We start from the raw sequence: 25,861 nt of genomic DNA on the forward strand, positions 1-25,861 counted from the left end.
AGAGTGAAACAAAGGCCTTAAGATATAGGAAATAAGTGAGCCAGAAGCAAAGGCAGAGTTACTTTGGCTCACTGAGAAATCAGTCACAATGAAAGAAGTAAGCCAAGGCAGGGCTGCTGTTAGCTCACTAGAAAGTCAGAGAAAAGGGGCCTTGGAGACAGGTTCAGGGGGTTAGCCCAGTATGAGCTGTCACTGCCCACTTCTCCTCTGGTTCAAAGTCTCATGGAGACTCTTAGAGTTTAGCAGTGATACAAAGTGTGGGCATACTTTAGTGAGAGTGTGCTGTGGGTCTTCTGTCTTGAGACTTTTTAACTTATCTTTGACTGGCCAAAATGCTAGGGGAAATCTTAATGGAATATTCATTAGCTTTTTAGGTGTGTGCTTCAATATGTTGATTCTTCAACATGTGCATAAAGAAGGGTCAGGGTTTATTTTCTATTTAGTTTTATTTTCAAAGAATGTCATTAAGAATGGCATTGAAGAGGGACTGAGATCAAAGTTAGTCTGTCCCAGGAAAGCCTGGAATGTGTATAAACCATTTATTTCTAAGTGTCCTTGATTAGGGAAGATAAAACCTTGTAATTCATTAGCTGGCTATAAATTGCTCAAATTATTTGGTCTTGTTTAATTATTTTTGTCTCAATTTCTCTCATTCCACTTGTCAAGGAATTTCCCTAGCCTCTTACTATCCTGCTTTATTTCCCCCTTAGCAACTTCTATCCCCAGAGTCTTTTAGGATAGGTGAGGGAGGATGATTTGTCTTCAGTATCTAATTCCTGCTGACAAGGCATGTGGTCCCTTCCTGTGTAGAGTATGGAAGTCTCTCCATGCCTGATTTAAGGGGGACAAGGGAATGGGGCCTGAGATCAGAACAGAGAGGCCATTGGCTGCTTCTTTTCAAGTACAGATGGGTTGAAATTTCTGAAGTGTCATCATCTTGACATGGAATTGTATCCTAGACGTGACAAATTTGACAAGGTAAGTGGAGTGGAGAACCTGGAACTTTATCTAATAAGGGTTAAATCCAACAGGGACAGAAAAATTCTTTTCCTGGGGCAGGAGGCTGAGTGTGTAGAGAGACTTTTAGAAAGAGTGTCAGAGATTTGAGAAAGACAATTATATTAAAGCCCAGCTATTATATTACTTATCTATAACAGGCTTTTTGTTTCTTGAAGAGGAGTTTGAGGTCTTCAATGGGTTCACAAGAATAGGTCCCAGGTTGTGGTTCCTGTTGGGACTCATAAGAAACAGGTTTAATTTGAGATAAGGGCACCCCATTTTGTATCCCTGCGAGCTTTACCGTAGTTGAGGTGCTTAGTAGAACCTGATGTGGACCTTTCCATCTGAGTTGTAGTTAGGACTTAGGACAGTTGTCCCTCCAGGTTTTTAAATAGATCACATGTCTCCTGGTTTAACTTGTTTGTATTAGTGGTCTTTATTGGGAACAGGTAGAATTTTGTTTCCATAGTCCTGTAATGCAGCTGTACCTGCCCTAGATTAATGGTGTGAGACAGCAGCTGGAGGGTTTCCTCGTATATTAGCAGGTCAGGTTTGAGAAAGGGCCAGGCTGACCCCTCTATACATTGCATTTTCTGACTGGGAATCTCTAGAACTTTCCTTGTTGTGTTGCTAATGGACTGTATTAGCTTTTCTTAAGTAGCTACATCTGCTGGTTCCTAGCAATGTTGTAGTTTTTTTAGGTAACAGGGAGACTCTAATATCACTCATTCCAATTCTTAAGTAGGGTAGAGGAACTCACTAAGGTAAATCAACTGCGGACAAAGAGCTTTGTAAACAGTGGTTCCTATTTTCAGAGTTTTAAGAAAAAAATATGATAATCAGTTGTCAGAAGGAAGGTTCACGTGAGCAGGGTTTGGCTCAAAACAATATCAGATTTCATACCAGAATTTTTGGGCCATAAAAAAAAGAGATATGTGAAATTCTCATTAATGCAACTGACATGAGAAGTCAGTATTGCATTTTGAGAAGTAGGTATCTCCAGTTGTTCAATATCCACATAATAGAATGAACAATTTAGGCAACTGGCAGAGTGGGAGTGAAGTGAGATGTGCTAATCTTGTTTTGACCAAGTCTGCAGAATTTTCTTTCTAGACTTAGAGATTCCATTTGCCTTTGGCCATGTTTATCCAGCGCAGTGGCCACAAGCTGGCAACATGGGTTACTGGGGAACGCGGTGGGAATCAGATTTCATAACTCTTGTTCTGGAGGCAGGGCTTAACAGGTACTGTGCACTGCCACTTGTCATCTTTTAGTAGATCTGAAAACTAAAGAATCAAGAACAAAAACTCTCGTGAGTAATTTACACATTGGTTCACTTTTATTTTTTCTTCCACCCTCCCACACTTCAAAGCCTCCTCCTCATCCTTTCTGGGTGGTAGGGGATCAGGGAGAGGCAGAATGGAAGTTAAAAGCAGAGCAGTTACACTGCAAGTAATAGGTGGCCCCTCCTGGAAACATGAACTAGTCCCAAGACAGCAGAGCCCCAGGTCTTTGTCAGGTTGGTTATCCCTACAGATAGAAACACAAATGGTGTGGGAATACTTCGTCTATGCCAACAAAAGCCCACTTGATCCAATGGTTGGCCAGGGAGGAGTGAGAAAGAACAAGGAAAACAGGACACAGGCACCCAAGGTTTTCACCCAGATTCTAAATTCACTTATGATGGCTTTTTATCACATTATTTGTATTATCTGTATACATTTCTGTCTCCTTAACCAGCTTGTATATTAAGAAGCTAAAAGACAAATGTTGTTTATCTTTGTTTTCCAGTCATTCTTCAGAAGGGGAAGGTGTGGTTCCTCAGCTGCTTTTCTCAGTCATATAAGTAGTTTTAGGCAGTCTTCACTCATTCATTCATTCATTCATTCATTTATTCACTCGCTCATTCATTCATTCATTCACTTATTTATTCTGTTACTCATCTTTTCATTCATCTAATATTTATTAAAGTCCTATGTGCCAAGTCCTCAGGATACAAACATGAGGAAAATATTAAATGATTTCTAAGGTCTCTTTCAGCTTTATGTCTTTATGCCTGAGTGAAGATAACAATTCCTAACTCCTATAATATATTGTATTTCTCTCTCTATAGAACACATGTATCCTGTTCTTGGTAACCCATTTATTTCTGTACATGTCATAGCTATAGAGAGCTAGTTTTTCTTTTACAAAATTCTCATGTAAATGAAAAGTGATACAACTCCTAGAAAAATCTTCAAAAGTGTTCCTGGGATCAGAGCAGTCTGAATTCTATAACTTCACTCTCTACTCCCAAATTCAGACTTTTCTTGCCTCTTTAGAACCAAAGGGAATCTGTACTAATAAGCAGATGACCATAGGTGAGGCCTGGAGTTCACTGGACCTCTGACTCCTGAAAGTCAATGGTAAAGCTAACCAGGATTACTGACTTCCTTGCCTTCAAAGTCCAGTTCTCTAAGGGCTTTTTCTAGTTGTTTCTGTAGAGGAATGACAGCCTGCTGGCTTGTAGCCTAGAGGCCATTTTTGCCTTCCAAGTACAGGGTTTCCAACACTTAACACACCAAAAACCAGACATTAATCCGCAAGAACTAACAGAGAGAAATGACTATCCACCTAAGGAGCCTAGTGTCCAGAGAAAGGAAGGTGCACACGGAAATCAAAATACAAGCCCAGTGAAAAAGAGCTGCTAGGGACAGAAAAATCCTTAAATAAAATAATAGTAATATTGTAACTACTGATAGTAAACTTTCAAATATGAACGGTAAAAATCACAATTTGAATTGTTAAGTGAAGAATTAGAGGGCGTGATAGTTATTTGAGACTTGAATTAAGGATTTGGGAAATTAGCTGCAAGAAATGACTCCAAATATAGAAAAAGAAAAATGAGACAGACATCCTGAGAACAGACATAAGTAATCTGAAGAATATGCTGTGGAATCATGTAATAAGAGACACTCCATACAGAGAAGAAAGAACAGATGGACAAACTATAAATCAACAAGTAAGAGGGGAAAAATTCCCTGGAGTGAAGAAATGCATGTGGATATCCTGGGAAAAACACTGTACACTGTTTCTAGAGAGAAAGAACAGGCAGTGGTATACTTAATATGTCTGAGACCCAGAGCAGGTAATTTTCTTAATACCCTTCTCCTCTATATGACAATGTTATATTAAGTTCCAATTATTGAGTGAGACAAATAATAAACATAGTGAAAATTGCCTCTTACGGCATTTTGTGTATAAATGAACAAAAAAAGTATTATAACACCAAAACTGAAACAACAGGTTACTACTACCTAATTATATTAATGCATTTTTTAAAAAGTATAATTTTTGTTTGTAAGCCTTAACTTTTGAAAATTTGTCAGTGACAGTCTCAAAATTGATCTCTACTATATGAGGTCTTGCCCTGGCTGGTGTGGCTCAATGGATTGGGTACTATATGAGGTCTATCCAGGAAGTATCGGCCATGTACCATAAAAAATAGAGACATTTATTGATGAAGATACAAGAGACATTGTACATGGAACAGTGACTCCTCAGTCCCCTACAAAGTAGTCACCATGAGACCTCACACAATTCTCCCAACGTCTATTTGCTGTTCAAAACATGGCAAAATCCTTTGTTGGAGTCAGCGTCAGCTGACCCATCATATTTTCCTGAATCTCACCAACAATCTGAAATCTCTTCCCTTTCAAAGGTGATTTTAATTTTAGGAAAAACCAGAAGTCTCAGGATGCTGAATCTGAACTGTAGGGGGCTGAGTCACCTGGGTGATTTGATGCTTGACCAAAAAACTCTACATGAGACATAATGCATGAACGGGTTCATTGTCATGAGAAGCTGCCAATCACCAGAGGCCCATAGCTACGGCTGTTTTCATTGTATTGCATGACTCAACTGATGAAGAACATTGAGGTAGTACTCCTTATTAATTGTTTGGCCTAGAGGGATGTATTCATGATGCACAACAGTTTCCCAATCAAAAACACAGTTAACATGGTCTTGATCTTGCTGTGACTTTGCCATGCTTTCTTTACGCATGGAGCTTTAGGCAACTTCCATTGGGACAACTGGGCCTTAATTTCCGGATCATAGCCATAGACCCACGATTCATCTCTTGTTATGACCTTCTTGAGGAAACCTGGTTCACTGTTAACGGTTTGAATCAAGTCATTAGCAACTGCAGCACAATGTTTCTTCTGCTCTGATAACAGAAGCTGTGGAATGAATTTTCCCATGACATGTTTTATTCCAAGATCCTGCTTCAAAATCTCAGACAGCAGTTTTTGGAATCCCCAGATCAGCTTCTAGATCTCACACTGTCAGTCACCAGTCTTTGTTGATTGCAGCCCGTTCATGTTCAGCATTCTTAGGTGTTCTGTTTGTTGCAGGCCTTCCAGAGCATGGATCACTTTCAGTAGATTCTTGACCACCTTTGAAACATTTGTGCTACATTCATTGCATCGTCCCTGAAAGCCTTCTGAATTGTCCAAATAGTTTCTGCAAAGAAATGTTCAAGCTTAACGCAAGATTTAATGCAGATTCATTGCTCTACTTGCTCAGTCATTTTGAATGTATTGGCCACACAGTACACATGCTTACTCAACAATGTCTACTGCCCCACTGACTAGTACAGTGAAGTTGTCATTGTTCATGCATGTGCATTCCTGTCCACTCTCCTTGGATACCAGGTTACATCAATGTTGAGCAAACTGTTATTATATTAACAATGACTGGACTTTTTCTGGAAAGACTTTGTATATTGATGTTTAATAAACAGAGATACATAAAATTCCTGTTTCACAATAAATTCCAAAAATTGAAATACTGACAATAGCTTTGTTATTTTAGGATTGATTCTTTCATGCAGACTACAACATAAAGTACACTGTTTATTAAGGATAACTAACTTGAAGCCTAATTATATAATATATTTAGAAAATTCAGCACTTACCACAGGAATTGTTTAGCATATAGATAAACAAATTTTTTTTTCAAGGAAGAGTAGTTTATCAACAACATTGTTTAGAATTTCCAGTGCATCGGTGATCATAAAGAAGCTCAGCTTTTAGTTGGTTTTACAATTGGCTTAAAATTTCCCTAGAGTCAACATCCCCCCTTAGGTCACCCCTTTCACCAATTCCATTGTTGGCAGCAACTGAGTTACTTACAAAGGAAAAAATCTCTGACTGCAATAGGACTTGTCAGACTACTAAGAGAAAAGGACTCGAGCACCTGCATTCTTTCTTTTTTTTTTTTAATCCTCACCCAACGATATGGTTTTTAATTGATTGCAGAGAGAGAAAAAGGAAGATAGAAACATCAATGCAAGACAAACAGTGATTGGTTGCCTCCTGTATGCAACCCAACTGGGGATCAAACCCACAATCTAAGTATTTACCCTAACCAGGATTCAAACTGACAACCTCTTGGTGCACAGGATGCACAGAATGATGCTCCAACCAACTGAACTCCCCTGCCAGCGTCAACTCCTACATTCCTAATGAAGCCAAGATATCACTTATCTGGTGGAGCAAAGGAAGACGTTCAAGGATATGCTTAGAAATATATCACCTATATAATCTTTCCATGGAAAAAGTTTGAGGAAAGACTTAACAAAACCAAAAATGAAAAATGACACCTTGATATGGGGATAATAAATAAGAGAAGAGAAACAGTTGTTACCAGTGAACCTTGAAATTTATGAACACAGACACTCCCTGCCCCACACAACACACACACACACACACACACATTACATAATTCTGGGTTATAATATAATAACTAATGAAGGACTCTTTAAATAAAAGAAAACTCTGATACACCCTAAGTTACTGCAACAAACCTAGGAGTTACTGAGTATGTACGACAAAATGGTTAAATAATCCCTGAGAAGAAAGAGGAAAGATGAGATGAGTAAAGTCACAAAATATTTTAAGGCTATTACTTGAACTTGCAGAAAGGGGAGAGGTGAATGGAGTGTTAATTAAAGAAATAGTATTTCAGATTGCAAGAAATATTTGGCATATATGTGTTTATGGAAGCAGGTATATGATGGCAAACATTAATGCAGTGAATAAATACAATAACATTGCTACATTAACAAGGGGAAAAACAAGGAATGAATAGCAACTTGCTCAGACCAGCAAAATAAGGGAAAGAAAAAAAAGAAGACAGTACCATTTAAAATAAATAGTACATATAAAATAAGATGAAAGGAATATAGTCAAGTATATGGTTATTTTGCTAATTATATGAAGTTTATTATTCCATTAAGTACAGAGATTATGAGGCTAAGAAAAAAACTAAATTAAAAAGCATTATAATAAATTATTGATGCAGGAAAGAATCATCAATGGGTGCTAAAACCATTGTGTGAAAAATATGTAGTTTCTTTTTATAAAGTATATTATATTGATTATGCTATTACAGTTGTCCCATTTTTTTCTCCCCTCTTTTCTCCCCTCTGCCCTGCACCTGCCCTCCCGCCAGCATTCTTCCTGCCCCTATAGTTCATGTCCATGGGTCGTATGTATCGTTCTTTGACTTCTCCATTTCCTACACTATTCTTAACCTTCCCCTGTCTATTTTGTACCTAAAATTTATGCTTCCTGTTCCCTGTACTTTCCCCCCCGTTCTTCCTCCTCCCCCTCCATGCTGATAACCCTCCATGTGATCTCCATTTCTGTGATTCTGTTCCTGTTCTAGTTGTTTGCTTAGTTTGCTTTTGTTTTTAGGTTCAGTTGTTGATAGTTGTCAGTTTGCTGTCATTTCACGGTTCTAGTTTTGATCTTTTTCTTAGGTAAGTCCCTTTAACATTTCATATAATAAGGGCTTGGTGATGATGAACTCCTTTAACTTGACCTTATCCAGGAAGCACTTTATCTGCCCTTCCACTCTAAGTGATAGTTTTGCTGGATAGAGTATTCTTGGTTGTAGGTTCTTGTCTTTGATGACTTTGAATACTTCTTTCCAGCCCCTTCTTGACTGAAAGGTTTCTTTTGAGAAATCCGCTGATATTCTTATGGGAACTCCTCTGAAGGTAAGTGTCTCCTTCTCTCTTGCTGCTTTTAAGATTCTCTCCTTATCTTTAATCGTGGGTAATGGAATTATGATGCGCTTTGCTGTGTGTTTCCTTGGGTCCAACTTCTGTGGGACTCTCTGAGCTTCCTGGGCTTCCTGGAAGCCTTTGTTTTTTGTTTTTTGTTTTTGTTTTTTTTTGCCAGATTGAGGAAGTTCTCTTTCATTATTTTTTTCAACTAAGCTTTCAATTTCTTGTTCTTCCTCTTCTCCTCCCGGCACCCCTATGACTCAGATGTCGGAACATTTCAAGTTGTCCCAGAGGTTCCTAAGCCTCTCCTCATTTTTAAAAATTCTTGTTTCTTCATTCTGTTACAGTTGAGTGTTTACTTCTTCCTTCAGCTCCAAATCGTTGATTTGAGTTTCAGTTTCCTTCCCTTCACTGTTGGTTCCCAATATATTTTTCTTTATTCCACTTTGCAAAGCCATCAGTTTTTCCTCTATTTTGTGTCCCTACTCAACCATTTCTGTGAGCATCCTGATTACCAGTGTTTTGAACCCTACATGTGATACAAGGTTTGCTATCTCTTTGAAGCTTAGTTCTATTTTTGGAGTTTTGATCTGTTCTTTCATGTGGGCCATATTTCTTTGGACACTCCTGTTATGTTGTAAAACATAACAGCTTGCCTTCAGTCACTTCCCCCACTACCCACCAGCAAATTGGGCCCTTCTGGTGCTGATTCCAGGATAGTGGATTTGTATATGTTCTAGGACCCCATGGGTCTCTCAAAGGAACTCTCCTGTGAGGCTGGGAGTTTCTCCTGCTGCTGCCACCCCCATAAGCATTACAGCCAGAGATTTTGAGGCTTTCTTTTCCCACCCTGGAACCCTGGGTTGCAAGATCTATCTCGCTCCTCTGTTGTTCTTCCCGGTTTATCCTCGTGCAAATGTAGGACCACCAGCTGCTGCTTTGCTGCCTGTCTCCACTCCTCCTACCAGTCTGGATGAATGTTTCTTCTTTAACTCCTTGGTTGTTGGACTTCCATACAGTTGGATTTTCTGACCGTTCTGGTTGTTTTTTTGTTTTTAAATTTGTTGTCCTTCTTTTGATTGTGCAAGAAGGCAAAGTGTATCTACCTACACCTCCATCTTGGTTGGAAGTCCTAAGTATATGGTTTAAAATAGTGTCCTCACAAATATCATATCATTTACAAAATGGAAATTTTAACTTTTCAGTGGAGAAAACTAAGGAGTACTACTTTAACCATATTAATGTCACTAGTAATGGGGAAAACTGGTGTTGTGTACTTCTATTGTGATGCACCAAGAAGAATACAGCACAATTTATGCAATATTCCTGGCAAAGGTTAATACCTGAATGTAATAGGAAACATTCTGGGCCACCCAAGAGTTTGAAACCATTCAAAACAAGGAACAGTGTACAAAACAACTGGCTTGGACTCTTTAAAATATCACTGTTTTGAAAGACAAAAAAGGCTGAGGCACTGGAGATGAGGAGAGATTAGGGAACTAGGACAACTACATGCAAGTGTAATCCTGGATTAGGAACAAGTTGCTACAGATAAGCCTTATTATAAAATTGATGAAATTTGAATGTGGATTGTGTATGAGATAATAGTACGTGACAAAATGTTAACAGTTGGTGAATTTAGAGTTCATTATCCTACTCTTGAAACTTTCCATCATTTCAAAATAAAGTTTTAAAAACTACTCATGTTGTTTAGAAGAAACACACAAAGAAAAATAAAAATAAAGGATGGCAAAAAAAATAATAAAGCCAAGAAAAATGAAGTATTAGAATTGAACATTAAAAGTGTTAAACTTGATTAAAAAAGGAACGCAATGTAAAAGGCAGCATTTATGTAGAAGATATAGTAGTCAAAATGCCCTAAACAATGTAACAGTTAAAAATATAAAAATAAAAGTATTTGAAAAATAAAGACTGGATAAAAATACCTTTGGTAAAAAATTTCAATACACAGCAGACAAGATAAACAAGGATATATAGGAATGGAAAATGCATACTCAATAATTATATATAATATCTATAATATATGAAATATAAATATGTTTACAAATAAAATTTTCTTTGCAAAGAAAACCATTATGTTTTTTTTTCTTTTTTTTAAATTGAATTTATTGGGCTAACATTTGTTCACAAAACTATACAGGTTTCAAGTGTACAACTCAACAAAAAATCATATGCACACTGCATTGTGTACCCATCACCCAAAACAAAGTTTCCTACCATCTCTACTTGTCTGCCCTTTGCCCACCTCCATCTACTCCCATCCCTTTCCCTCTGGTTATCACCAGACTATTGTTGTTTTGCTTAATCCCTTCACCTTCTTTTATCTAGTTCCCCCAAACCCCCTTCCCTCTGACAGCTGTCAACATTTCTTTTTTAATTAAGATTTCACCACACACATTTTCTGTTTATAATCCAACAACATTGGAAATAAACAACTAAAAAATGACCAAAATGTTGTATCTATTTGAAAATATGAAATGTGTTCCTTAATAACCCTTGGTTGAAAGACAAAATATAAAAGGGAAAATAGAAACTTTCTGAAAATATTTACCCAGAGGAAAGAAAAAAAATAAACATTTTATTTTGGTCTTTTTTATCCTCTCTTGAAGTCAAATATACATGATTTCATTTGATTGATCTTTGGATTAGTTCAATAAAAAGTTGAATTAAATCTATTATTCTTTGCTGTAATAGAGAGATGTGTTATATTTATGTCAAATTATATTTTTGTTTTACTAATCCACAAATTCTTAATGAACATATTATCAGTTTTAATTTCCTGGCATGGTTATTAAACTTCAGTTTATAATCTTAAATTATATTTTGGATTTCAACAGTTTACAAGAATATCTGGAAAGACAAGCTATATCTCAGTTTTGTGATGTTGAAGAGAATATAGATAATGTTAATAAGTTTATTGATATCTTCTTTCCTGATTTTAAAAGTATGACAAATGTAAAATTAGAAAGGATACTGGCATTACTTCGACCAGATCTCTTTCGAGAAAAGAAAGGTAAGAAATAAGGTGTAAATTGTTAAAGTATTTCATACATGGATTTGAATAAACTTTAGTGTAATTACAATAAAAGATATTTTAGAATTTAAAAAAGTACCTAAAATAAGAAATTTAGTTAATGTTAATTTAATAGTTTCTCAATAGTCAATAATAAAACATTTTTATAGTTGGAGAGTTTACAAAGTATATTCTAACTTATGAATTTGGTAGGGTAAATTTTAACATGGCAGGAATTATTGCATAAGAAAGACTGAAAGCTTTCATGTCTGAAATGCCTTAATTCGAGGCTTGTGTCAACTCCTTATTAACAGTGTGATTTGAAGAAGATGCTTTATCAACTCTATTTCTTATAATACAGAATAGTACTGAACACAGACTTTAATTGAAAAGTAAATTTTAAAAAATCCAGATTTAAATTAGAAAACATAAATACAAGGCCTACACTTAAAAAGTTCTAGTCACTTCCTAACTCTATATTCACATAGCAGAGTGAACATGGTGGCAGAATAAGAACACAAACCATAAATTCACACTATTAACTCTTTTTCATAGCTAACGTATCAAAATACTATAATATTTTAATATTGACTTGCTTAACTGTTTTAGAAGCTTTGACATAGTCTCCTTGGTAATTTCTATGTAGAGTAGAATTTCTTAATGTCAGACCTACTTACGTTTCAGGCTAGATAATTCTTGGTTGAAGGAGGCTGTGTCATGTGCATTGTTAAGTGTTTACAACACCCTTGGTCTCTACTGAGTAGATGCCAGTAACACTCACCCCCACCTGCCATGCCCTTTGTGACAACAAAGGATGTCTCCAGGCATTGTCAAGTAGATTCTTGTGGGACAAAAATCTTTGGCCCCGAACTACTGATGTAGACAATGATATTGCAAATCAAGACAGTTACACCTTTTCCTTTCCAATCTGTATACCTTTATTTCTTTTGCTTGCCTCATTGGATTGACTAGCTAGAACTTCCTATATTATGTTGACTAGGAGAGGTGAGGGTAGACAGGCTTGCCTTGTTCCCGACCTTATATGGAAAGCATTCAATTTTTACCATTAAATATAATGTCACTGCTAAATATTATTTATCAAATTAAGGAAATTTCCACTTATTCCAAGTTCTGGAATTTTTTTTTCATGAATAGATGTTGTATTTTCTCAAATACATTTTCTGTATCTACTGATATAATTTTTTTCTTTGAATTTGATAATATGGCAATTACTGTGATTTTTGAATGTTGAAGCAACTTTGCATTCTCCAGATAAACCATAGTTGGTTATTGTACACTGTTTTTTTTATTTTTACATACTTCTGGATTTGATATTTAAATATTTTGTTGAGGACTTTTGTGCTTATATTCATGGGGGTTATTTGTTGTTTTCTTTTAATGTCTTTTCTGGTTTTTGTGTCAGCATAACACAGTCCTCATAAAATGAGATGAGTTGTTATTCCTTTTCTACCTCCTGGAAGAGACAGTGTGTAATTAATATATCTTTCTTAAGTGTTTATCAGACTTTATTAGTGTAACTATCTGGGCCTACAGTGTTGTTCTTTGGAATGTTTTGTTTGCCTTTAAAATATTTCTTAGTATATACATGCTTGTTAAGTGGATACATTTTTGTAAATTAGAACACTTGTAGCTTTATAGAACAATTAAGATTGTACAGAGTTCCCACATGCCTGCTTAACAGTTTCTCCTATTAACATATTATTGTGATATGTTTTTACAATTAATGAACCAATATTGGTACATTGTTAATGACTAAAATCCATAGTTCACATTAAAGTTCTTTATGTTGTAACTTCTATGGGTTTTTACAAACGCATAATGTCATGTGTCCTCTTTACACATGTAATCATACAGAATGTATGGTATCATACAGAATGTAATCAGCTATTCATTCCTCCCTTCCTCCTCCTCACCCCAGGCAACCACTGATCTTTGTGCTGTCTCTGTGGTTTTGCATTTTTCAGAATGTCATATAGTTCGAATCATATAGTATGAGGCCTTTCCAGGCTAATTTTTTGTACTTAATATGCATTTTTTTTAGGCTAAGCAAATAGAATTTATTTATTTATTTTTATTTTTGCTCAGTTACACTTGTCCCACTTTTTCCCCATTGCTCCCCCTGCCCTACCCTCCCACCTCTCACATTCAACCCTCCCCCCACCCTGTTGCCTTTGTCCTTGGGTCCTTTGTACATATCCCTTGATTTGACCCTTCCCCTTTTTTCTCCCGCTATCCCCCACCCACTCCCCTCTGGTTACTGTCATTTTGTTTTTTATTTCCATGTCTCTGGTTCTATTTTGCTCATTTGATCATTTTGTTGATTAGGTTCCACTGATAGCTGAGATCATATGGTATTTGTTTTTCACCACCTGGTTTATTTCACTTAGCATAATGCTCTCCAGTTTCCATCCATGTTTTCACTAAGGGTAGGAGTTCCTTTGTTCTTTCTGTTGTGTAGTATTCCATTATGTAAATGTACCACAGTTTTTTGACCCATTCGATTACTGATGGGTACTTAGGTTGTTTCCAGTACTTGGCAATTGTAAATAGTGGTGCTATGAACATTGGGGTGCATAGGTTCTTTTGAATTGGTGTTTTGGGACTCTTAGGGTATAATACCAGCAGTGGAATTGCTGGGTCAAAAGGTAGTTCCATTTTTATTGTTTTGAGGAAATTCCATACTGTTTTCCACAGTGGCTGGACCAGTCTATATTCTCACCAACAGTGTACTAGGGTTCCCTTTCCTCCACAACCTAGCCAGCACTTGTCATTTGTTGATTTGTTTATGATGGCCATTTTGACTGGTGTGAAGTGGTATCTCATTGTGGTTTTAATTTGCATCTCTCTGATGATTACTGATGCTAAGCATCCTTTTGTGTCCCTGGGCCCTCTGTACGTCCTCCTTGGAGAAATGTCTGTCCAGGTCCTTTGCCCATTTTTTAATTTGATTGTTTGTCTTCCTGATACAGAGTGGTGTGAGTTCTTTATATATTTTGGATTTCAAAGCCTTGTCCGAGTTATCATTGGCAAATATATTTTCCCATACAGTTGGTTCCCTTTTGGAGATCTGGACAGTTACATGTAAAAAAATGAAACTCGACCACCAACTTACACTATACACAAAAATAAACTCAAGATGGATAAAAGACAAATATAAGTCACAACACCATAAAAATCATAGAGGATTACATAGACAGGAAAATTTCAGACATTCCATGAAGCAATATTTTCACCAATATGTCCCCTTGGAACAAAGGATATAAAGGAGAGAATAGATAAAAGGGACTACATCAATTTAAAAAGCTACTTAATATGCATTTCAGTTTCTCCATGTCTTTTTGTAACCTGTTAGCTCATTTCTTTTTATTGCTGAATAATTTTCTATTTTATGGATACACCAAAATTTATACAGTTACCTATTGAAAGACATCTTTGTTGCTTTTAGTTTTTGGCTTTTATGAATAAAGCTGCTATAGGCATTAATATATGATTTTTTGCATGTGTAGACATAAGTGTTCACCTCAGTTGGGTAAATATTTAATACCTAGGAGTATGAATACCAGATCATATTGTCAAACTATGTTTGGCTTCATAAGGAACTCAAATTCCTTCCAAAGTGACTGTTCCATTTTCAAGTCCAAACAGCAATTAATGGAAGTTCCTGTTGCTCTGCAGGTGGTTGTTTAGATTTTTTTCTATTTTAATAAGTATATAATGGTATATCATTGTTGTCCTGATTTACAATTCCCTAATGACATATGATGCTGGGCATTTTTCTGTATGCTAACTTCTATTTCTACATCTTCTTTGGTGAGATATCTCTTCAGATTTTTGCCCATTTCTTAAGTGAGATGTTTGTATTGTTGAGTTATAAGTTCTTCATATATTGTGAATATAAGTCTTTTATATACTGGTATATGTGGTTTCCAAATATTTTTCTAGATTTTTAATTCTGTGGTTTTTAAACAGTGTCTTTCATTGAAAAATTTTTATTTTTAATATAGTCCAACTTATCAGGGTTTTTTAGGGGATTGTTCTTTTAGTGTTTAAATTTAAGTATCATTGACAAACCCAAGATCACCAAAATTTTCTCCTCTGTTATCTTCTCAAAAGTTTATAGTTTGGTGTTTACATTTAAGATTATAATCCATAAAATCATTTCCATAAAACATATAAGGTCTATGTCTAGATTTTTTCTTTTTTTTTTACATTTTTCTTTTTCTTTTTTTAAATTTAATTTTAATTTATTTTTTCAAATACATTAGATTTTTTTCTTTTTACATGTGTATGTTCAATTGTTCTACCACCTTTTGTGGAAAAGACTATCATTGTTCCACTGTATTATCTTTGTTTATTTGTCACAGATTGGTTAACATATTCATGTGCATATATTCGTAGGTTCTCTAGTCAGTTCTGTTTATCTATGGGTCTATTGTTGTCTCTCTGTATAGCTTTGTAGTTGGTCTTGAAGTGGGTAATATCAGTCCTCCAATATTATTTTTCTTTTTCAATACTGAATTGGCTATTCTGAGTTTTTGCCTTACTATATAAACTTTAGAATCAGTTTATCAGTATCCATATCCACAAAGTAACTTGCTGGGCTTTTGATTGGGATTGTATAGAACTTACAGAACAAGTTGGGAAGAATTGACATCTTAACAACATTGAGTCTTCCTATCCATGAACAATAATTATGTTCCCATTTTTTAAGATCTTTGATGCTTTTTGCCAGAGGTTTGTAGTATTTCTCATTTAAGCCTTATATATGTATTTTGTTAGATTTCTACTCATGTTTTTAATTTTTTGAAATATGAATGTAATTGGTATATATGGTTTGCAAATATTTTTCCTCTAATACATGTGTAATACTAATGTACTAATGTAAATGGTATTCCAATGTTCATTGTTTGTATATAGGAAAGTCATTAACTTTTGTGTATTATAATCTGCAACTTTCCTATAGTAGTTCCTTGGTAGTTTCAGGAATTTTGTTGTTGTTTCTTTGGGATTTTCTACATAGACAATTATGCCATCTGTATACATAAACAGTTTTATTTTCTCCTTCCCAATCTGTATACCCTTTATTTCCTTTTCTTATGTTATTTCACAAGCTAGGTTTTCCAGTGTGATGTGAGATAGGAGTGGAGAGAGAAGATAGCCCTGCCTTGATTCCAGTCTTAGAGAAAGAGCATATAGTACAGAAAATATTTGCTAATAAGATACTTCAATGTGTGTGTTTGTATGGATGTTATGTCGTGAAAAATTTGACATAGTTTTATAATTTGATATGTTAAGAATATTGGTCACTTTAAGTTAAAATCTAATCAGCTATTTTTGCCAAGTTTTAAATTTCATAATAGAATATAATGCATTATATACCCCCATGATAATATATTCTATATTGTGTGTATAAAAATAACCTAGCAATTTAAAACTTATTATGTGACTTTTTATTTAGAGGAAGTTTTGAAAATTATTCAAGATGAAGGCTTTAAAATACTGATGCAAAGGCAAGTAGTATTATCAGAAGAAGAGGCACAAACACTGTGCAAGGAATATGAAAATGAAGATTATTTTGAAAATATTTTAGAAAACATGACCAGGTAAAGTATATTTCAGCTGTAAAATGCACAGAATAACTTACTTTCAAATCATTTAAATCTTCTCTTAACCTTTTCTTCTGCTCAAGTTGCCAAACCTCTCAATTCTGTAAACAAGTGCTAAGTCTGCTTTTTTGCCAGTCTCCCTCCCATGTCTATACTGTGTTCAACTGCCTGTCTTCTCCAGTCCTCTGGGAATGTTATTGGAGCAATGGATATATCCCAGGTGAAGTTCCTGGAGTCTGCTTGAGTTGAATGCCAGAAATTCAGGGTGTGCAACGTCATCAAGCCCAAACCAAGAGCTGATTGACACAAAAGGACTTTTGTAATCCTAAAGATCATTAGTTCTAAGAGAGGCATGTGATGCTAGAAATCTATCAGGTTTCTAGAAGTGTAAGTGAAATAGAAGCTGAGGTAGAAATCCAGCAAGAGTATATATATCAGTAGGAGTATGGGAACTATACAGGAACCACTCTATTAGAACCAAGGCCCTTCTTTTCTCTTCATGTCTGCTTTCATCCAAAAATTTTATAAATATACTCTTAAGAATACACCAATGGAAATTAATTTCAGACTCTTGATAAAAAGATAAAAGAATTTTTTAGTCTATTTACAAATACACTTGTATTACCTATGTATAATTAGCTACTGAGTCATATTTTTATTAGCTTGTTTTTTTCTCTTCTAATAGTGGTCCATCTCTAGCCCTTGTTTTATTAAGAGACAATGGTTTACAACACTGGAAAAAGTTAATTGGACCAAGCACTGTTGAAGAAGCCAAAGAATATCTTCCAGAGAGGTAGGATTCATATCATGGAATCCAAAATATTCTCATGGGAGCCATTATAATTTCCTTTTGATATAGAGTGTGGAAATAGCTCTAGATCAAGGGAGGTTCTCAGGATGACTACTTTTCCTAGGTCAGTAATAGACTGCTTTGACTAGAGTCCTAGCCCAGTGCTAACCTAAATATTGCCAAGGTTTTGTAGGAGAAGGTTGTAAGCTGTTTGGTTTGGAGCTGGGAAATAAGTGGTGGGTACCCAGTCCAAAGGCCAACTCTTGGTAGAAATACTTACCCCATTCAATATTTAGGAGAAAATTTTTAAAACGGGTATTTAATTTATTATACTATTACAGTTGTCCCATTTTTTTCTCCCCTCTTTTCTCCCCTCTGCCCTGCACCTGCCCTCCCGCCAGCATTCTTCCTGCCCCTATAGTTCATGTCCATGGGTCGTATGTATCGTTCTTTGACTTCTCCATTTCCTACACTATTCTTAACCTTCCCCTGTCTATTTTGTACCTAAAATTTATGCTTCCTGTTCCCTGTACTTTCCCCCCCGTTCTTCCTCCTCCCCCTCCATGCTGATAACCCTCCATGTGATCTCCATTTCTGTGATTCTGTTCCTGTTCTAGTTGTTTGCTTAGTTTGCTTTTGTTTTTAGGTTCAGTTGTTGATAGTTGTCAGTTTGCTGTCATTTCACGGTTCTAGTTTTGATCTTTTTCTTAGGTAAGTCCCTTTAACATTTCATATAATAAGGGCTTGGTGATGATGAACTCCTTTAACTTGACCTTATCCAGGAAGCACTTTATCTGCCCTTCCACTCTAAGTGATAGTTTTGCTGGATAGAGTATTCTTGGTTGTAGGTTCTTGTCTTTGATGACTTTGAATACTTCTTTCCAGCCCCTTCTTGACTGAAAGGTTTCTTTTGAGAAATCCGCTGATATTCTTATGGGAACTCCTCTGAAGGTAAGTGTCTCCTTCTCTCTTGCTGCTTTTAAGATTCTCTCCTTATCTTTAATCGTGGGTAATGGAATTATGATGCGCTTTGCTGTGTGTTTCCTTGGGTCCAACTTCTGTGGGACTCTCTGAGCTTCCTGGGCTTCCTGGAAGCCTTTGTTTTTTGTTTTTTGTTTTTGTTTTTTTTTGCCAGATTGAGGAAGTTCTCTTTCATTATTTTTTCAACTAAGCTTTCAATTTCTTGTTCTTCCTCTTCTCCTCCCGGCACCCCTATGACTCAGATGTCGGAACATTTCAAGTTGTCCCAGAGGTTCCTAAGCCTCTCCTCATTTTTAAAAATTCTTGTTTCTTCATTCTGTTACAGTTGAGTGTTTACTTCTTCCTTCAGCTCCAAATCGTTGATTTGAGTTTCAGTTTCCTTCCCTTCACTGTTGGTTCCCAATATATTTTTCTTTATTCCACTTTGCAAAGCCATCAGTTTTTCCTCTATTTTGTGTCCCTACTCAACCATTTCTGTGAGCATCCTGATTACCAGTGTTTTGAACCCTACATGTGATACAAGGTTTGCTATCTCTTTGAAGCTTAGTTCTATTTTTGGAGTTTTGATCTGTTCTTTCATGTGGGCCATATTTCTTTGGACACTCCTGTTATGTTGTAAAAGATGGAGCTTTAAGTATTTACCAGTGCGGGGCAAGCCACATTGCTGGGTTGTGGTGCTGTATGTGGGGAAGGGGTCAGAGAGGGAACAATGCCGTTTGCCTGGCTCTCCCCCAGCTTGCTTTCAGTCACTTCCCCCACTACCCACCAGCAAATTGGGCCCTTCTGGTGCTGATTCCAGGATAGTGGATTTGTATATGTTCTAGGACCCCATGGGTCTCTCAAATGAACTCTCCTGTGAGGCTGAGAGTTTCTCCCACCTCCACAACCGCTAGGTTTACAGCCAGAAATTTTGAGGTTTTCTTTTCCCTCAAAGCCCTGGAACCCTGGGCTGCATAGTCTGTGTCACTCCACTGAGGTTCCTCCCAGTATATCCACTTGCAAATATGGGACCACAAGCTGCCATCTCGCCCACCCAGTCCTCCAGCTTCCACCTTGCCAAGCATCCTCTCCACCCCAGCTGCCTATCTATACCCCTTCTACTAGTCTGAATGAATGTTTGTTTTTTAACTCCATGGTTGTCGCATTCCATCCTGTTTGATTTTCTGGCAGTTCTGGTTGATTTTTGTTTTTAAATTTGTTGTCCTTCTTTTGGTTGTGCAAAGAGGCAAAGTGTATCTACCTACACTTCCATCTTGGCCAGAAGTCCCAGGAGAAATTCTTTGAGAAGGATGTGATAGTAGCTTAATGTTCTTTAGTTGATCATAAGCATTTCAAGTCAATAACGATTATCTTGATGTGTAGCCTATAATTTGGCAGGAACAATTACTAAGTTAGTTTATCAATGAACCTTAGATATCAGCTAAACTTTGTAATTAATTTAACACATGATATATTACCTGGCACATAGGGGGCACTCTCCAAATATTTTTTGATCTTAACTGTCAGACTTACTATCACCTGCAAGATGGGAATAGTATTTTATACATCCCCATTCTTGGGATATTACTGATGGAAACTAACTGAAGTACAATTAGCTTAAATTCTTCATGACAATATTCAGTTGGAGGATTCAGTTTAGGGGAACAAAATTCTGCCTGCAAGTGGGTAAGAATAGAGATGCTTCATCAGGCAGTGGAAGCTTGACACATATTTACACAATAAATAACAGTACTTATAAAACATCATTTATATAAATGTGCGCTTACTCTGGGCCTCCTGGGAGATGCAGGCCAAGATCAGCTGCTCCCTGTACCCTGCCCTAGAGCCACCCAGCATGAGCTACAGAGTGATCTGTAGATGCCTGCTATTTGTGCTGGGCTTGAAGATGCCCAGAAAATGAAAACCTAGAACTGAGTCTGGCTGCCACTAGTGCTGGGACTGGGTCCACTGTGCAAGAGGTAAGGGCATGCTGAGGCCATATGCTATTATTTGGGGGTTTGTGAACCTTTGAGAGACTTTAAGAGTCTGCAGCAAGAGCCAAGACAGGTTGTTTTTATGGAAAAGCCACTAGGAACAGCTTGGTTGGGCCTGCAAGCTGATCTTGGCCTGCATCTCCCAGGAGACCCAGAGCAAGCACACCTGGTGGACAGCTTCAGACACTGCCAGACTGGAGCACCACCCAACCATCTCCATGAGCCACACACTCAGGGGCTGATTAATCAGACACTAGGACCCCATTGAAGTGAGTTCTCCTCCGGGCTGTCATCTTCTGCACAGCAGCTCTTTAACTGTGGTCATACGAAGTCCTGGGCTCCTCTTTTGTTGCTGCTCTTGCTTACCAGGATGGTTCCATTGTAGTTTCAAATGGCTTTAAAGTTGATAGTTTTGTATCTTTGGTATTAAATGCCATCTCTAGTGCTTGATAATAGTTAGTGGTGAAAGAATGGAAAAGAACATTTACAGAGAGCTTAACGTGCACCATATATTTGAAATACATCATCTGATTACATCCTCAAAATCACTTTCCAAAACAAGTTTTATTATCATTTTTATATTCAAGACAACTAAGCACAGAGAAGTAATATCACATAGCTAGCAAGCAGTGCGATCAGGATTCTGTCACTGCACCAGGGCATCCATTCCTCCATTCATAGCAGTCTGTCAATTTCCATTATCAGTATTATTTAATGGCCATATCCTTTCTTCCTGAAGACTGTTATATCCTTAAAAGGAAGTAGCATGCCCCAAGGTACTCAGTAATTAATTCCTTTTCCACTATGCTTAGATCAGGGAAGAGCTATTATTGCTTGGTAATTTTTTAACAATTTATATAAATAGTGTTACGTTGTGTTATGTTATGCTATAACAGTTTTTAACTTGATTTCTTTTCTAAAGTTTATGCATACGATTTGCAACAGGAAGTTTGCCTATCAACCAGTTGTATGGAAGTGACTCATTAGAAGCTGCTAAAAAGGAAGTACAACATTTCTTTCCTCCTCAAAGCACTTTAGCACTGATTAAACCTCATGTAACACATGAACAAAGAGGTAAATATTTAGAAATAAAAGTCAATGTATATATTTTCTCCAAATTGAGTGAATTTTTTCAAACTACAGAAAAGTTGAAAGAATAATGCAATGAACACCTTCCTCTGCAGAATGCAGCCATCAGAGTTCAGGCTGTTGGTGAGATTTTGCAAGGTTTCCTTTATTTAATTCGCTCAGTGGCACTCTTGCACTTTAGGAAGAAGAGTTCAGATTGCCTCTCACCTTCAGTCCACATCTAGCAAGAAGTTCCTTGGCATTTGCAGCATGGAGGTGAAACGTCTTCACTTGCAGCACAGGAGCAGGTCTCCTCCTCTCCCACTTCCGTAGTCCACCAGCTATTCCAGATGTTTCTGGACAAACAGATATCAGAGATGGAACATCTATAATAATATATTAAAGTTCTTCTGAATGTCAGTCTGGTGCTTTTTAAGTTCCAAAGTTTAGAATATATTTTTTTAAAATTACAGTCATGCAATAAAATGATTACTTTCCTTAGTTATTTTAATCTGCTTGAATATGAAGCAAAAATGTAGGCAATATATATGATCAGCAAATATCTGTTTTCTCTAGAGGAGATCTTCGACATTATTAAAGAGGCTGGATTTGATATAACACAGATGAAGGAAATGCTGCTAACCAAAGAGCAAGCAGACAAAATTTATTTTAAAATTGTAAGAAAAGACTTTTATAAAGATGTACTAGAAGTACTATCTGAGTAAGTTTCTGATATATAGTTCTTTGCATTATTAATTAGTAAATGTTCATTGTAGAAACTGAAAAGTATAAAAGTTAATTAAAACATTCCATCTAATCTCATTCATAAAAAGATACCTTGTTAATATTTTAGGTTCATTTTTTTCCTATTTCCTTATTTTCTTACTTTTTTCTCCTTCTTGCCTTCCCCTTATTTATTTATTTCCCTTCCTTCCTTCCTATTTCCTTTCTCTTTTTTATTTAGGTGTTCACATTAGATTTAGAGGTTATTTGGGTTTAAACCCCTGTTACCAACAAAATTTATCTGTGTCTTAGTTTTCTTATATGTAAAATGGGGGTAATAATAGTACCTACCTCATAAGTTTGTTTTGAGGGATAAATAATTAAAACATTGAAACTACTTGGAACAGCCTGGCACATGTCCCTAGAATTAAACCATAGCATTTTTAAATGTGCATGCATGCACACGCCACACACACACACACACACACACACACACACACACACACATTGTTGAAAGAGGGATAAATGAAATTAAAAAAGCATAAAATCCCACTGGTGAGTATAAGGAATAAAGAAAAGGTCTCTGGATAAAGCAATCGCATTCTGTCTTTAGCCATGTATTCAATCTGTACAGTTGTGTATAGGCCAAGTCTTCTGAAAGCATTGTTTTTTGCAGGGGTCCATCTTTGGTCATGGTTCTGACCAAGTGGAATGCTGTTTCAGAATGGAGAAGATTGATGGGTCCCACAGACCCAGATGAAGCAAAACTACTGTCCCCAGACTCCATCCGAGCCAAATTTGGAGAGAGTATTTTGAGAAATGCTGCACATGGATCATCTAATACCTATGACGCAATGGAGGCAATCAATAGAGTGTTTGAAGATTTTGTTCCTGAGAATACTGAGGAAAACTAAAACATAATATCTCTTTAATAATTGTTTCCTTTTCTTTAGTTGTTATAGTCACTCAGTCTAGGACAAGGTTATTCTGGTCAGAACATTCCCCATATTCCTGAATTAAAAAAATTTCTGGCCAGACAAATATAATGCTGTTCCATAGCAGCCTTGAAGCCTCAAAATCAAGCCTTGTAGACACCAGGGACCTGGGAGAGAGTGAGGCAAGCAAGATACCCTTGGGTTTGAAAGCCTTGATCCCAAGCTATTTGTGCTGTCATGACAGTCTCATGAAGTCCCTCTCCTTGACTTTCCTCCATTTCTCCTCTTTGAATTTCCAGGGTCTCATTCAGCAATCTCAGCTCTATTCACTTTATATTTGAGATCTTGGAACCTGATAACTACCTGTGAGTGATACATGATAATGGAATACTAGAAATTATAAAGCAAAAGGCAGTCATTTCTATTCCTTGGCAAATAGGTACTTATTGGGGGAGAGATAGCTACATAATATGGATGTAAATTGAGCCTGTTTAGTTGTTGAAAAAACTTGAAAACTTTTTAATCCTGGACAATGTGCGATACAGAGTGTAAAACAGGTAATTTTCCCCATTAAACCTACTTTCTTTCTTCATTTTCAAACAGCAGGCTCACAAATGTACACGTGTATAGTTTTGAATACTGACTTGAATATGGCCATGCAGACTTTTCACACCTGGAGTGTTGTCCCCAGCCAAATTAAAAATCCATTTCTTGAGCATAATGAGAAAAAAATGTGAAATGCAGAAACCCCTCCACACCCATCCAGGTTTCTCAGGAGGAGAAGAGTTCATTGTTCCCTTAATATTGTCACTGAGGCTATGATATCTCCATGTATAAGAACATTGTATCAAAACTTGAAATGCAAAAATAAAAGTAAATTGTGGCATAGTACTGCTTTTCCCATAACCTTATTCAATTATAGACCAAAGCATGGTTGTACAACCTATAAACATTTATTTTGGGAAAATATGTACTGTATATCTGTTTTAACTGTGGGTTGGTTAATAAAAAACTGGTCAAATGAAGGTTCTTACTTCTTGGGAGGTACAAATCTAATGGAGAGACAAAACTCACAAAAATAACGTCTAATTATAGTCAAGATAATACAGTATGTTATTAAGCATATCAGTGATGAATAACTTGGGTTAGGGGGGTTAATGGAACTGCATTGTGTTAATAACATCTATTAGCAACATGTTGTAGATCTATTATAATATTTGCATATCCCTCCCATTTTTGATGAGGGGAGCATTATGAATAGTATCAGGGGCTTCAGATTAGTGTGTAATTCAGTGCCAAATTGGCAAGTGTATATTTGATGGGTAGGAGGTTGAGGAGGTAAGAAATAAAATAGAACTTGAATAAAGGGTAAACTCAGAAGTAAGGAAGCAAGAAAATGAATTCAGTTTTAAAAGTTTCTAAATTGTTTTATATATATATATATATATATATATATATATATATATATATATATATCTTTTTAAAAAAGATTTTATTTATTTTTAGAAAGAGGGGAAGGGAGGGAGAAAGAGAGGGAGAGAAACATCACTGTACTGTTGCCTCTTGCATGCCCCCTTCCGAGGACCTGGCCTACAACCCAGTCATGTGCCCTAGACTGGGAATTGAACCAGTGACCCCTTGGTTCACAGGCCAGTGCTCAATCCACTGAGCCACACCAGTGAGGGCTGTTATGTATATCTTTATGTTTATACACATTGTCTTGCAGCCAGTCAAGGCCAGGCAGGTTCACTCAAGACTCAGGCATACGGAAGAAAGTCATGGAGCCATGTGGATGCCTGTCATGCCTTTATTCAAGGGTGGGCGAGCCACACACTCTGCAAGCTGCGTGTCTCCATGTGTCACATTGCATGTCACCTGTACCCTCTCTCATCTCTACTAGTGGGGAGCCCCTACCCCCTTATATACTAAAAAGAAACAAAACCAGCAGAGAGTCAAAACAGTTTGTATAACATAAAGAGATTCTGTGCATGCGGGCCCAGTCTCAAGGCTGTTGGGAGTACTTACCAGATCCAGACTCTGGGCTCTGTGAATATTTATTGGGCCCAATCTCAAGGCTATGAGAACATTACTTATCTTAGTTCCCCAGACATCTGGGTGAGGAAGCCAGATAACCTCCTGAAAATAGATAAGGGCACCTTCATGGTTGATTTTATTATGCCTATTATATCATATCATTGACAGATAGTATTGTGGGACCATTTCAAGCATTCAAGAATCATTTGTTCAGCTCCTGGTATATGCTGGACAATGTTGCAGGGCTGAATAGTTCTAGCATGGGAAAAGAAAGCCTCCAAACCTGGGCTGTAAAAACCTGTGGGGGTTGTAGCAGTAGGATAAACTCTCAGCCTCAGAGGAGTGTTCATTGGAGAGACCTGCTGGGTCCTAGAACGTACATGAACCCACTCACCTGGGAATCAGCACCAGAAGGGCCCAATTTGCTTGTGGGTAGCAGGGGAAGTGACTGAAAGCCGGAGGAGAGCTGAACAAGTGGAATTGTTTCCTCTCTGACCCCTCCCTCACATTCAGTGCCACAACCTAGCAATGTGGCTTGTCCAGCCTTAGTAAATACCTAAGGTTCCACCTCTTACCATAAACAGGAGTGCTCAGACAAAGAAATATGGCCCACGTGAAAGAATAGATCAAAACTCCAAAAATA

At 36.8% G+C, this 25,861-nt stretch overlaps 1 protein-coding gene across 1 annotated transcript in view; it reads left to right on the forward strand.

Moving 5' to 3' along the window:
• The window catches only part of NME8 (NME/NM23 family member 8), a 43,460-nt gene extending 20,297 nt beyond the window's left edge, over positions 1-23,163 (forward strand). The window contains exons 11-16 of the mRNA XM_054564196.1: positions 10,912-11,087; positions 16,567-16,711; positions 17,400-17,507; positions 21,381-21,532; positions 22,103-22,247; positions 22,926-23,163. Coding sequence (XP_054420171.1) covers positions 10,912-11,087; positions 16,567-16,711; positions 17,400-17,507; positions 21,381-21,532; positions 22,103-22,247; positions 22,926-23,163 — 964 coding nt within the window. The remainder of the gene's footprint in view (positions 1-10,911; positions 11,088-16,566; positions 16,712-17,399; positions 17,508-21,380; positions 21,533-22,102; positions 22,248-22,925) is intronic.
• Positions 23,164-25,861: the final 2,698 nt, after the last annotated feature.

Source organism: Pteronotus mesoamericanus, unplaced genomic scaffold (genome assembly GCF_021234165.1).
Source record: "Pteronotus mesoamericanus isolate MK-2021 breed Mesoamerican mustached bat unplaced genomic scaffold, CSHL_Meso_final scaffold_85, whole genome shotgun sequence".
NCBI lineage: Eukaryota > Metazoa > Chordata > Mammalia > Chiroptera > Mormoopidae > Pteronotus > Pteronotus mesoamericanus.